Genomic DNA, 12,998 nt, shown 5'->3' on the forward strand with positions numbered 1-12,998 from the left:
CCTTCCCCAAAGCAGTGCAGTCAGGAAATGGTCCAATTCCTAGATCCCTTTCTCAAAGAATAAAGAGCAGAGTCAAAATTATTTTTGCAAAATTCTGGCCCGGTTGTGGGCTGTATAAGGGACTAGTATCTGTTGTACCTAACTTGGAGCTCAGATGGGAAGAGTGACACAGTTTGGATCTCAGGCTGGAAGCCACACAGGAAGAATATGAAAACTGCAGGGGGACAGTAGGCTGCCTGGGCAAGACATTATTCACAGGGGACTACAATAGAACACCTGATAACCCAGGAAGCTGGGGTGAGAGTCTTTGGAAAATCAAGCTATTAAAAGAAGCCAGGAGAAATCAGAAAACAAGCACACACGTCCCAAACAGGACACATGACTGGGACAATTGAGAAGACCTTATGCCTTTACTAGGGGCTAATCTCAAGACTCAGGGGACAAAGACATGTCTACCACACATTAGTATGCAAAGATGGGGAGAAGTGACTGTTTTTCAAAAATCTAAATTTCAACAAAATAATCACACACAAAACAAACAAACAAAAACAAGGAAACACAGCCCATTAAAAGGATTACAATAATCTCTAGAAATAGTCTTTAAAGAAGCACACACCAGACCTACTAAATAAAAATTGTAAAACAACTATTTTAAATGCTGAAAGAGCTAAAGGAAAACACAAAGAACAAAAGTAAATCAGAAAAGCAAAAAATCAACAAAGAAATAGAAATTATATTTTTAAAAAAGAACCAAACAAATTCCAGAGCTGAAAAATATAGTAACTGAATTGAAAAGTTCAGTAGAGAAGTTCACTAGCATCTATGAATAGGAAAAAGAATCAATAATCTTAAAGATAGTGACTTGAAATTTTCAGGTCTGAGAAGCAAAATTAAAAAAAGAATGAAGAAAAGTGAACAGAGTCTAAGGGAATTATGAGACACTACACAGAAAACTAATATACTTATTATGAGAGTCTCAGAAGAAGAGACAGAGAAAAGGTGAGACAGTGATTATTTGAAGAAATATGGCAGAAAACTACAATTTGAGGGAAGACATGGATATACAATTACAAGGTCAGTGAACTCTATTTCTTGCATATAACACCAAAAGCACAGACAAAAAAGAAAAATTAGGTAAGACTTCAGACAAAAAAAAAAAATTAGGTAAGACTTCATTGAAATAAAAAAATATTCTGTGCATCTAATATGGATGGATTGTGAGAAAATATTTCCACATCATGTATCTGGTAAGAGACTAAGATCCAGAAAATATAAAGAACTCCTACAACTCAACAACAAAAGAAAAACAAATGGACAAAGGTGGTTGTAAGGGTTAGCAGGGAGGGAGGGATGAATAGACAGAGCACAGAGGCTTTTCAGAGACATAAAAGTATTCTCTATGACACTACAAGCATAATACATGTCATTGTACATTTCTCAAAATCCATGGAACACACAACACCAAGAGTGAATCCTAATGTAAATTATGGACTCTGGGTGATAATAATGTGACATGTAGCTTCATCGATTGTAACAAATGTACCACTCTGGTTCTGGATGTTGATAGTGGGAGAAGTTGTGTATGTGTATGTAAGTGGATATATGGAAACTCTCTGTGTATTCTGCTCAATTTTGCTGTGAACCTAGAAGTACTTTAAAAAATAAAGTCTATTTTAAAAATGATCAAAAGACTTGAATAGATAGTTCTCAAAATAAGATATACAAATGGACATTAAATCCCTATAAAGATCCTCAACATCACTACTTATTAGTAAAATAAAACCAAAACCACAATGAGATACCACTTAACATACAATTAAAATGGCTATTATCATAGAAACAGAAAAGCCATAAGTGTTGGCAAGGCTATGGAGCAATTGAAACACTTGTGTATTGCTGGTAGAAATGTAAATTACTGCAGTCACTTTTGAAAACGATAGGGTGATGCCTCAAAAAACTAAACACACCACATGATCCAGCAATTACATTTTTTAATATGTACACAATACAAATGAAAGCAAGGACTCAGATATTTGTACACCATGATCACAGCAGCATTATTCACAACAGTCAAAAGGTGGAAGCAACCCGTGTCCATTAACAAATGAATGGATAAACAAAATGTGATATATATATATATAATGGAATATCATCCAGTCTTTAAAAAGAATGGAATTCTGACACTCACCACAACATGGATGAACCTTGAAGCCATTGTGCTAATTGAAACAAGCCAGTCATGAACAACAAATACTGTACGATTCCTCTTATATGAGGTTCATAGAGTAGTCAAATTCATAGAGACATGAAGCAGAATGGTGGCTGCCAGCAGGTAGAAGGAAGGGAGTTGGGAGTTAGTGTTTATTGTGTACAGAGTTTCAGTGGAGAAAGATTTAAAAGTTCTGGAGGTGGATGGCAGTTATGATTGCAAAACAGTGTGAATGTACTAAATGCCACAGAACTGGTCACTTAAAATGTATACCATGAATATTTTACCATAGTAAATATACACACATATAAACAGATTTACTAATTGATTAATGTCCTCTTTGATATTCTCTTCCACTAATAAACTCCCTAGATTTAAATAATTTATTAAAAAAGATTAAGGATGGGTCTCAGAGACGTAGTCAATCAAACCAGAGGGCTTCTAGGAAGCTTCATGGTGTGGTTTCCTCCACCGTCTCTGCAGAAGCCATAAATAGAGAAGGGATCGTCTCAAAAAGATCTGGCTTTTGTCTAGTGGAGGAATAATACTGAAAACCAAGGAAGGCGCACAAAGTTCTTGTGAAAATCATTTCATCAGATACAATGTCAGCATGGACTAAAAGGGTCAGGAAGAATACAAAAAGGAGAGAAGACTATAAAAGGTACAAAACAAGCTTTCCATCAGGAAAATAACCAAATTATGATCATTTATGCACCTAATAGAGCCCCAAAGTACATGAAACAGAATCTAACAGAATTAAAAGGAGGAATAGACAATTGAACAATAAAAGTTGGAAACAACAATATTCACATACCATTCATGGATAATATAATTTACCAGAATGTCAACAACGAAATAGAAGATTTGAACAATACTATAGACAAACTAGACATGACAGACACCTATAGAACCCACCACTCATCACAACAGTGTGAATGTACTGAATGCACATTCTTTTCAAGGGTACAAGGAACTTTCTCCAGGATAACCCACATTTTAGGCCATAAAACAAGGTTTAATACATTGAAAAGGTTTAAAATCAGACAAAGTTTTAATCTGGTCACAATGGAATGATTTCAAACTAACAAAAAGAAATTTGGCAAACTCACAAACATGTGGAAATTTAAAAACATAATACTAAATAACCAGTGGACCAAAGAAGAAATCAAAAGGAAAATCTGAAAATAGTTTGAGGTAAATAAAAGTGAAGATGCAACATACTGAACTTATGGGATACACACAAAGGCGGTACTTAGAGAATAATTTATACCTGCAAATGATGATCTTATAAAAGAAGAAAGATCTCAAATCAATAATATAAACGTCTACTTTAAGACACTGGGAAAAAAAGAGCAAACTAAATCTAAAACAAGCAGAAAGAATGAAACAAAAATTAGAGCTGAAATGAATGGAATAGAAAAGGGAAAAACAATAGAGAAAGTCAGTGAAACTAAAAGCTGATCCCATGAAAAGATTAATAAAGTTGGTTGCATTTAAGTTAGATTAATGAAGAAAACAAAAGAAGACACAAATTATTAGCATCAGAAACTAAGATGCGAATGTTACTACCAACCTTATGTAAACAAAAGAAATTTTAAATCAGTGGTACAAACAATTGTATACCAATCAACTCACATGCAGTGAACACATTCCTAGAAAGACACGAAACACCAAAACTGATTCAAGAAGAAACAGACAATCTGAATAAACCTGTAATAAGTAAAGAAATTGAATTATTCATCAAAATAACGACCCACAGAAAATTCAGATCCACATAGCTTCACTAGCAAATTCTCCACAAACACTTCCAAAAAAAAAAAATAAAAGGAGAGAATACTTCCCAATTCAGTCTAAAGCATCACCATGACAGCAACACCAAACAAAGACATCATGAGAAAAGAAAAGTACAGACCAACACTTGTTATAAATATAGACTCAAAAATCCTCAGCAAGACACTTGCAAATGAAATCCAGCAACATGTAAAGGATTATGTACCAAGATCCAGGGGAATTTATCCCAGTTGGTCAGTGCAATGCTGTTTTAACACCCAAAACTCACTGAATGAAATACATCACATCAATCAATAAAAGACAAAAAACACATGACCGTCTCAATAGATGCAGAAAAGTCACTGGGCACACTTCTACCCCCTTTCATGATAAAAACACTCATTAAACAGGAAATAGATCCATACTTCCTCAACTTCATAAAGGAATCTTGTAAGAACCCACAGTTAACATCACGCTTCATAATAAAAAAATCACAATTCCCCAATAAAAAAACTGTTACAACTCCAGGATATAATTTGTTCCATTTTTAAAATGGGCAAAGAATCTGATAGACATTTCTCCAAGGAAGTCACACAAATGGCCAGTAAGCTCATGAAAAGGTGTTCACACTATCAGCCGTTAGGGAAATGCAAATCTAACCTAGAATTAGACAGCACCCCACGGCCACTGCGTTGTCATTAGACCACAATGACAAGCACTGGTGAGCACGTGGACGAATCAGACCCCTCAAACACTGCTGGTGGGAACGTAAAATGGTGCGAGCACTTTGGATAACGCTCTAGAAATTCTCATATGGTTAAAACGCGACCCAGCAATTCCGCTCCTAGACACAGACCCAAGAGATAACACATCCACTAACAACTTGTACACAATGTTCAAGTTATATTCACATTCGCCAAAAATTGGAAACAAGCCAAACGGCCATCGAGTGATGAATGAACAAACAAAACGTGGCCCATGCACACAATGGGATATTATTCGGCAATCCAAAGAAATGAAGTTCTGACACACGCTCAACGAGGGTGACCCTGGAGCACGTCACACTGAGTGCACAAAGCCAGTCACAAAGGACCACACAGTGTGTGGTTCCACTTATAGGAAAAGTCCAGAACAGGCCCATCCACAGAGAGAGAGCAAGTTGTAGGTCAGCTGGGCTGAGTGACATGGGTGATGGGAGCCGACGGCTAAGTGCTACAGGGCTTCTTTGGGGTAATGGAAATGTTCTAAAATTCACAGTGGTCATGGATACCCGACTCCATAAAGCCAGTGAAATGCACATTGCAAAGGAGTGAACTGTATGGTATGTGAATTGTATCTCAATAAAGTTGTTAAACTAAGATATGCCCAACGTAATCAATCATCAGGAAATGCAAACTGAAACCACAATGAGAAACCCCTACACACCAATTACAATGCCTAAAATCAGTGTTTTTTAAACCTGAAAATACCAGCAGCTGGAGAGGAAGGGCAGCGACTGGGACACTTGTGGGTCAGCGGCAGGAGCGCGGTTTGGTGAACATCTGATATGAACACCATCAACTTCAGCTGTTCATTCAGGGGCCTGAGGGGTAGAGGCCCCTGGAGAAGGGCTCCGAGGCTAGGTCCCCCCACACCTCTGGGGCCCAGCTGTGCTCCGCGGTGAGTTACCGCTGGTAAATACGCAGGAACTGGACTGACTGCACTGCAGTCTCGCGCCTAGAAACCAAATCTGGATCCTGCTTGACCACAGACGCCTGCACACGGACGTCTGCCCATGGAACCCAGGCCCACGTTCCAGGGGGTGTGGACAGAAGCTCCGTGAGACAAGGCTCACGTGTGCACGTCTCTCCATGTCAGCCTGGCCCCAGCGAAGTGTCTGGCCGTGCAGCCCGCCATGAACGTGGGCTGGGCTGAGTGTCGGTGATGCAGGTGAGACAGACGTGCTGCCTTCACCCCTCTCATTTAGACACTAAGAAAGAGCTTACATAGTAAGTCCTGGAGAAAACACGAAGCTGCCCACAGACACACACTTGTTTTGTTCACGGCAGGAGAAGACGAAGCCTGCTGCCTGTGAACAACTACACCCTGTCACTGCTTCAGCCTCTCTGTGCTCAACCTCAAAACAAGGGCTCTGAGTGACGGGTAGTGGTGTGTCCCTCCTGCACGAATGCAGGCACGCTCTGTACTCACAGCAGCCAGGATCGCTCTCTGCAGGCTGGTGGCTCTGCGGCTCCAGCTCGGGCTCTGGGGCGAGGTCAGACTGCTTTGGGGAATCTTGCAAGAGCATCAGAAACACCTTTTTGAAAATGAAACAAGAGTTTTGTATTATTTTACGTTCCTTTCCACACTGCACTTTTTCTTCTGCCTTAATTACCACCTAGGTCATTACAGCGATAGTCACCAAACGCATCACATTTCATGGAGTCATTCACTCAATGGGCAGAACTCTAGAGCCACCCAGTTCTCAGTAAGCTGGTTGTAAGGCCGCTCCCAGGACACATGGATGAGTGAACCTGACGGTGACCCTCAGGCACTTGCATTCTGGCGAGGCTGGTCGGACCCACAGCAGGGGGCAGGGCAAAGTGACGTCCCTGACACCGTGAAGCCAGTTCCACTCAAGTCAGTGACTCAGACACGCAGAGATGAACCGGGCAGTCAAGCGGTTCCACTCACAGCTTATGTCTCAGGGGGAAGACGTTCTGTGTGAGCATCCACTGAGCACGTCTCCTCCATGGGTGGCAGCGCACCTCATCCCCCAAAGCGTTCACTTAAGATAATGGCTTGAAGGGCAGCAGGATGGCTCAGTTGGTTAGAGCGCGAGCTCGCAACAACAAGGTTGCCAGTTCAATTCCCACCGTGGGATGGTGGGCTGCGTCCCCTGCAACTAAAGATTGAAAATGGCAACTGGACTTGGAGCTGAGCTGCGCCCTCCACAACTAGACTGAAGGACGACTTGGAGCTGACGGGCCCTGGAGAAGCATACTGTTCCCCAATATTCTCCAGTTAAAAAAAAAATAAGAAAATGCCTTGAAGCCACTTGGTGAGTGCTCGAAGCAGAAGTCCAACCTCAGTTTGTTCAAACCCAGGGTTCAGCCCCAAATCAGCGACAGTGAGGAGAGGAAGCCACTGGGGCCAAGACAGAGGACACATGCTGGGCACTGGATGGGTGGGGTGCTCAGGTCCTTGAGCCACACCTGGAGGTTGGGCAGTGACCTTGGAAAGGAGGGCGTCTCTAACACACCCCTGGGCAGAGGTGAGAGGAGAGGCGATTTGACTCCTGCAAAAAGCCAGCAATCGCCATGGGGAAGGTCAGAGGCTCCCCTCTGGGCCGTGGTCCCTGCCAGGCCTGCTGGCTTCCTGGTCTGCAGACCAGGGGTCATGACAGCAGCTGATGGCGGCTGTGACGCGCTCTGCACAGGCTCAGAAGCACGCAGGACTTCGGTTAGGCACCCAGTAGCCAAACTGACTGACACAGTGGCCTGTGCCACACACCAAGCCAGGCTCCATGCGGGGTCACTCTGCTCTGTCAGCAGCATCGCACAGGTGCTTCATCCCTCCATCCCCTGCCTGCAGCCCAGAGACCAGTGTCTGGCCCTGGCCCAGCTCCTGCCTTCCCCTGCTGTCAGGGTGGTGTCACTGCCATCCCGTGGGGACCTCACACTCGACGCACCCACTGAGCACCCCGAGTCGGCCACCTCCTGGACTTCTGGAAGCGGCAGTACATGCTGACTGGAGCTACTGAAGACTATAAACACAAAGGACTGCTGTGTCTCAGCATTCTGAGGAGCCTCAAGTCCCCAGGGAAGACGTGCAGGGGACACCAGACAGGGGGAGCAGCAAGCAAGCCTGGGGGAGGGGAGAGGTGCAGAGTCTGGGCGGGCGGTTCGTTAGTCTGGAATAGGGTCCTGCTGAGAGGACTCTGTGCCCTCCGCCCTCCGCAGGACAGAATTGGAGCAGAATTGTTGCAAACACTGAATGCATTTATATACAAAGTGGAGAGAACAGTGCCTGCCGGATGCAGCATGGGGTCCTAGGTGGCCTGGGAGGAGGAGGAAGTGTGGTGGGACGACCACAGGTGTCCCATCTGCCCCATGACACCAGCACTGTGTCCCAGTAGAGAGGAAGGGTTGCAGGCCTAGCATGACAAGCACTCAGCCGGTGCACTGATAAAGAATAAAACTAGAGATAATGGAGACAGTGCCGGTCCAGAGGTGTTCACTGAGCAGCGTTTCCTTTGTATCTTATTCTAAATGGAGTTTTCACTTAATATTCAAATGCAACTGTGAATTCCATGAAGCATATCTTGATAATGAAGGAAGTATTCTTTTATGTAGAGAGCAATCTTCATCTATTCTTTTTAAACTTTCCCCCTTCTTCCTTTCATCACAAGCCTGTGTGTGCATGTGTGTGGATGTGTGGACATGTGTGCACACGTGTGTATGCGCGGGGGAAACAGAATAACGGCGGACGTTTTGCTCTCCGTAAACAGGGCTCACTGTCAGCATTCTGGAAAGCCACACGTGGGAGGGGAAAGGCAAGGTTAGGACAGTCAGAATGGTATGAGATGAGCGCCATCTAGTGTCAGCTCGTCCTAACTGCAGGCACACCGTGCCAGAGGCTGGGAGACCACAAAAAAATGTCAATGTCACCAAATGAGCACATAAGGCCAATAAAGGTCATGTTTTCAAAAACACCATGACAATGATTGCTGTATTCAAAGCGTTGGGTTCTGGATGGTGGATATCACCCCTGTTATTCTGGGCTGTTTTCCCCATGCTAAGTGAAAGCAGCGAGACTGTGGTCCTGACGCTCCTCTGACCAAGCGTCTTGTGTGTGAAAACACGACATCCAGAATGGAATATTCCCCATGGCTTTGATGACAGGGCGTCTATCAAGTTTGGGAAACACAAGTCCCACACTGGGTTTTCATGGATTCTTTAGTATCTGGTACGTACTTCTGCACAACTGGTAAGGCAGTATTTGTACCTGAAGGCCAATGCAGATGGACCAAATAGGACCTACACCAGGCATTTTATATTTAAAAACACTAGAAAGTCCTTTTCTGTTTCATCTAATGTCTTGAATTAGCTCATTGGAATTAGCTCAGGCTTCCCAAGTCAAAGGACAATCAAATGAGGATTGGTCAAACTATTCATCAACTTTTAAGTAAGTTCATCACATTAAATGAAAAAAATGAAATAAGAAATGGTGAAATTAAACTCAATAGCAAAGAACAAACAATCTAACTGAAAATGGGCAGAGGAACTGAAAAGACCTTATTCCAAAGAGGATGTACACATGGCAAACAGACACATGAAAAGATGCTCCACGTCACTGGTCAGCAGGAAAATGCAAATCAAGACCACAGTGAGATGTAACCACACACGTGTTACAATGACTACTGTCGAAAAGACAAGAAGTGAGTATTGTGAGGATGTGGAGAAAAGAGAACCCTCATGCACTGTTGGCAGGAACAAATGAAGTTTCCTCAAAAAAATAAAAACAGAATTACCTTATGACCCAGTAATCCCAATTCTGAGTATTTATCCAAAGGAAATGAAAACAGTATCTCAAAAAAAAATAACCGCACCCCCATGTTCATGAAACATTATTCACAATAGCCAAAATACAGAAATAACCTAAGTGTCCATGGATAGATAAATGGGTAAATTACATACACACACACATACACACAGAAATGTCCAACCATAAAAAAGAAGGAAATCCTGCTACTTGCAACAACATGGATGGACCTAGAGGGCATTATGCTAGATGAGGTAAGTCAGACAGAGAAAGACAAATACTGTATGATCTCACTTACGTGTGGAATGTAAAAAAAAAAAAAACTCATAGAAACAGAGAGAAGATTGGTGGTTGCCAAGGTGGGGGTGGGGGTTGGAGAAACGGAGGGTCAAGAGATACAAACTTCCGGTTATCAGATGAGTAAGTCCTGGGGTGCAGTGTGCAGCATGGTGACTACACTTAGCAGTATGGCGTTGCATTAATCAAAGCTGCTAAGAGAGCAGATTTTATAAGCTCTCATCTCAAGAAAAAGTTTGTAACTGTGAGGTGATGTTAACCAAACTTACAATGGTAATCATTTTGAGATATAGCTAGATAAATACATTGATAGATCCATTGATAGATTCATTCTGTTGCATACCTCAAACTAACACAATGTTATATATCAATAAAACTGGAAAAAATATGAAATTAAATCTCAAGGACACCAGCTGACGTGGAAATAATTTATAATTTAACAACAATATGGATTGAAATGCGAAGCCTCTGGCATTTCTGCTCTTTGTTTTCAAAGAACAGTTGAGTTTGGCAGCTGGGGCTCCTCCATCTCGGGACTCACGTTTTCTAAATTAAGGACAGCTGCAGGTCTAAGCATTTGTGACAGCCAGTGTCACCGCAGGCTGACGGTGCCATTAGTCCCTCAGATAGCAGGGCTGCGCCCACCCGTCGTCAGGTACTGGGACACCCCAAACCCGACCTACACGGAGAATGTCAGCTTGATGAGCTGCAGCCTGGAGGCCGTCAGAGCAAGGGGCCTTTGGCTTCAATGCTACGGAGACGCAGGAAGCCGACCAAGCTCTGCAAGACAAGGACACTACATCCCACCGAGACATGACAATAGCAGAGGAAGAAGCTCCAAGTTTGGCCAACATGTAACAATGCTGCATTTGTTCAGTTTCGCAGAAGTGCTCTTACTTTTTAAGAAGCAGAAGATAAAACCATGCGGAGAGCTCAGATGACAAGGAATGTGGAAGTGACCCGCCAGCCCTCTCCAGACACAGGACTGTGGGCAGAGCTGTCCCCTGACGTGCCACACAGGGCACACAGCAAGATTTTATGATTTTACAGGAACCGATAAGAGTTCCAGATTGCTGTTGTAACCAATTGCCACAACATGAGGGGCTTAAAGTAACAGAAACTTACCACCTTCTAACTGGAAGTCGGAAGCGTAAACCTGGCCTCCCGGCCTAAAGCCACAGTGCTGGCGGGGCCGTCCCCCTCCGGGGCGCTGGTGGACACCCCCGCCTCATCAGCTTCGAGGGGCTGCCCGTATTCTCCATCTTCAAAGCCCCTCAGTCCCGTCTCTGCTCCCATCAAGACATCACCTCCCCCGTCTGCCCTTCCTATGTCCTGCTTACACGTGCGCATCTGATAACACCAGGCCCACCCACGATAATCTCCCATCACAAGACCCAGCAGGCACTCAGACAGGTTCCAGGGGTCAGGATATGGGCTCCGGGGGCCCATCCGGCCCAGCACAGACCTAGCAGCCCACAGTGCGTCTTTACAGCGATGGCTGTTCACGGGGCATGTCCCTAGACAGAGCCTGCAAGGCCAACAAAGTTAGAGGGAAACATGGAAAACTTGGAGGGTCCACCCCAACTAGATTCCAACTCCTGACTATGGGGAACTCATCGCTGTTCTCAGATTTAGTCTCTCAGTCCCTTATGTGCACAAGGGGATAATTATATGAACGTCACGGAGTTTCCGTGAAGATTCAATTAAATAAGGCATAAAAAGCTAAGTCTGGGTCACACACTACCCTGCAGTACCTTTTTATAAACAGAGTGGGCCACATAAAGGCTGAGCCACAGCCCTGCAGTCTGGGGGACAGATGGCACCATCAGTGCTGAGATGACAGCAGGCTGTCATAAAGCCCCAAATCCCAAAATGAAGAATCCTCCAACTCCTGAATTTATTATGAGGAGAAAAAGTAGGGTCTCAGGTGACTGTGAGACCCGGCTCTCAGAAGAGTGAGGTCTCCCCGTTTCCCCCCCCCACCCCCCACCCCCCCCCCACAGGGGCAGGAAGCGGGAGGTACACTGGCTGGGAGCCCCTGCCTGAGGAGGGCCTGGGCCTGCCGTGGGCCAGGTTCTGACGGGGGCCTCTGAGCAGAGCGGTGCAGATGGGAGGGCTGACAGGAAGGGGACGCTGTGGAGCTGTGGCAGCTGAGTTTCTCGATGTCAGACCGGAAGGGACAAACAAGGAAGGGGAAGCCACTGGAACCTGGGTGGCTGGCTTGGCACTGGAGGCCCCAGGGGAGGTGAACGCCTGGTTTTCAACACACAGAGAGAAGGAACAGCAAATACAGAACCTCCAGCTCCCCCCACAGCAGGACTGGGGAGCAGCAGTGTCCCCAGGGCCAGGGGGCACCTAACAGCCAGGGCTCCTTGGGAAAATCACCACTTGGCCAACGTCACAGTCATGAAATCAACTCAGGCAAGGAAAATGCGGACACGTGTGGGGAAGTGACGTGAGGAACGGAAGTTTAGAGTCTCAAAGTGTGTCCTCAAAACTAGTTAATAATGACAAGACAGGACAATTAATCTGTAGTGGACACACCAGCAGACCTGGGTGATCTCAGTTCCAAGCCTCAGGCACCGGGCAGGCAAAGCACAGAGACCCAGCGCCAGTCCTGCCGTATCCCAGACAAAAACGCAGGACGGGCTCTGTGACGAGGACACGCGGCAGAGCAGCCTGGGGCTCACGCACGAAGGGACCACTGTCATCTTCAAAGCACCAAGGTCATGGCCGTCGAGAGCACTGAGGCACTCACGCAGACGACGACTCAGGAGGCCTGAGGCTCGTGGTCGTGGGGGGGCCCTTTGGTCTTAGGGACGCGATCGGGGCGGCTGGAGCTTGATGGGCAAAGACCGGACAGGAGTCCCTTGTTCTTAGAAATTGTTCCCAAGAAGTAAACTGCACAAAAATAAACGCCAGGCCCTCATTCCCACCCTGGACTTGACTTTTTTCATCCAAGGGCTATGCTTTCCCCTTAATGCCGTGTAGGATGGGGCATCTGGGCCCGTGCACCCACGGGGCTGGCATCCAGAACCTTCTGACAGAGGCACAAAGAAGCCCACTGAACAGAAAGCATCTCACAGGGCAGTCCCACCTGTCTGGAAGGTTACCAGAAAGTTCCGGATGATTAAAAATGCAGTCCTGTGTTGGTAACGGGGACGCCGTGCCCGTGTGGAGGTGGGGGCATGGGGCCTGC

The 12,998-nt window shown here is 45.1% G+C and overlaps 1 protein-coding gene across 1 annotated transcript in view; it reads right to left on the reverse strand.

Moving 5' to 3' along the window:
• The window catches only part of ABCA13 (ATP binding cassette subfamily A member 13), a 184,248-nt gene that overhangs the window by 104,266 nt on the left and 66,984 nt on the right, over window positions 1-12,998 (reverse strand). The window contains exon 25 of the mRNA XM_074341068.1: window positions 6,170-6,275. Coding sequence (XP_074197169.1) covers window positions 6,170-6,275 — 106 coding nt within the window. The remainder of the gene's footprint in view (window positions 1-6,169; window positions 6,276-12,998) is intronic.

This window comes from Rhinolophus sinicus, linkage group LG09 (genome assembly GCF_036562045.2).
Source record: "Rhinolophus sinicus isolate RSC01 linkage group LG09, ASM3656204v1, whole genome shotgun sequence".
Classification (NCBI taxonomy): Eukaryota; Metazoa; Chordata; class Mammalia; order Chiroptera; family Rhinolophidae; genus Rhinolophus; species Rhinolophus sinicus.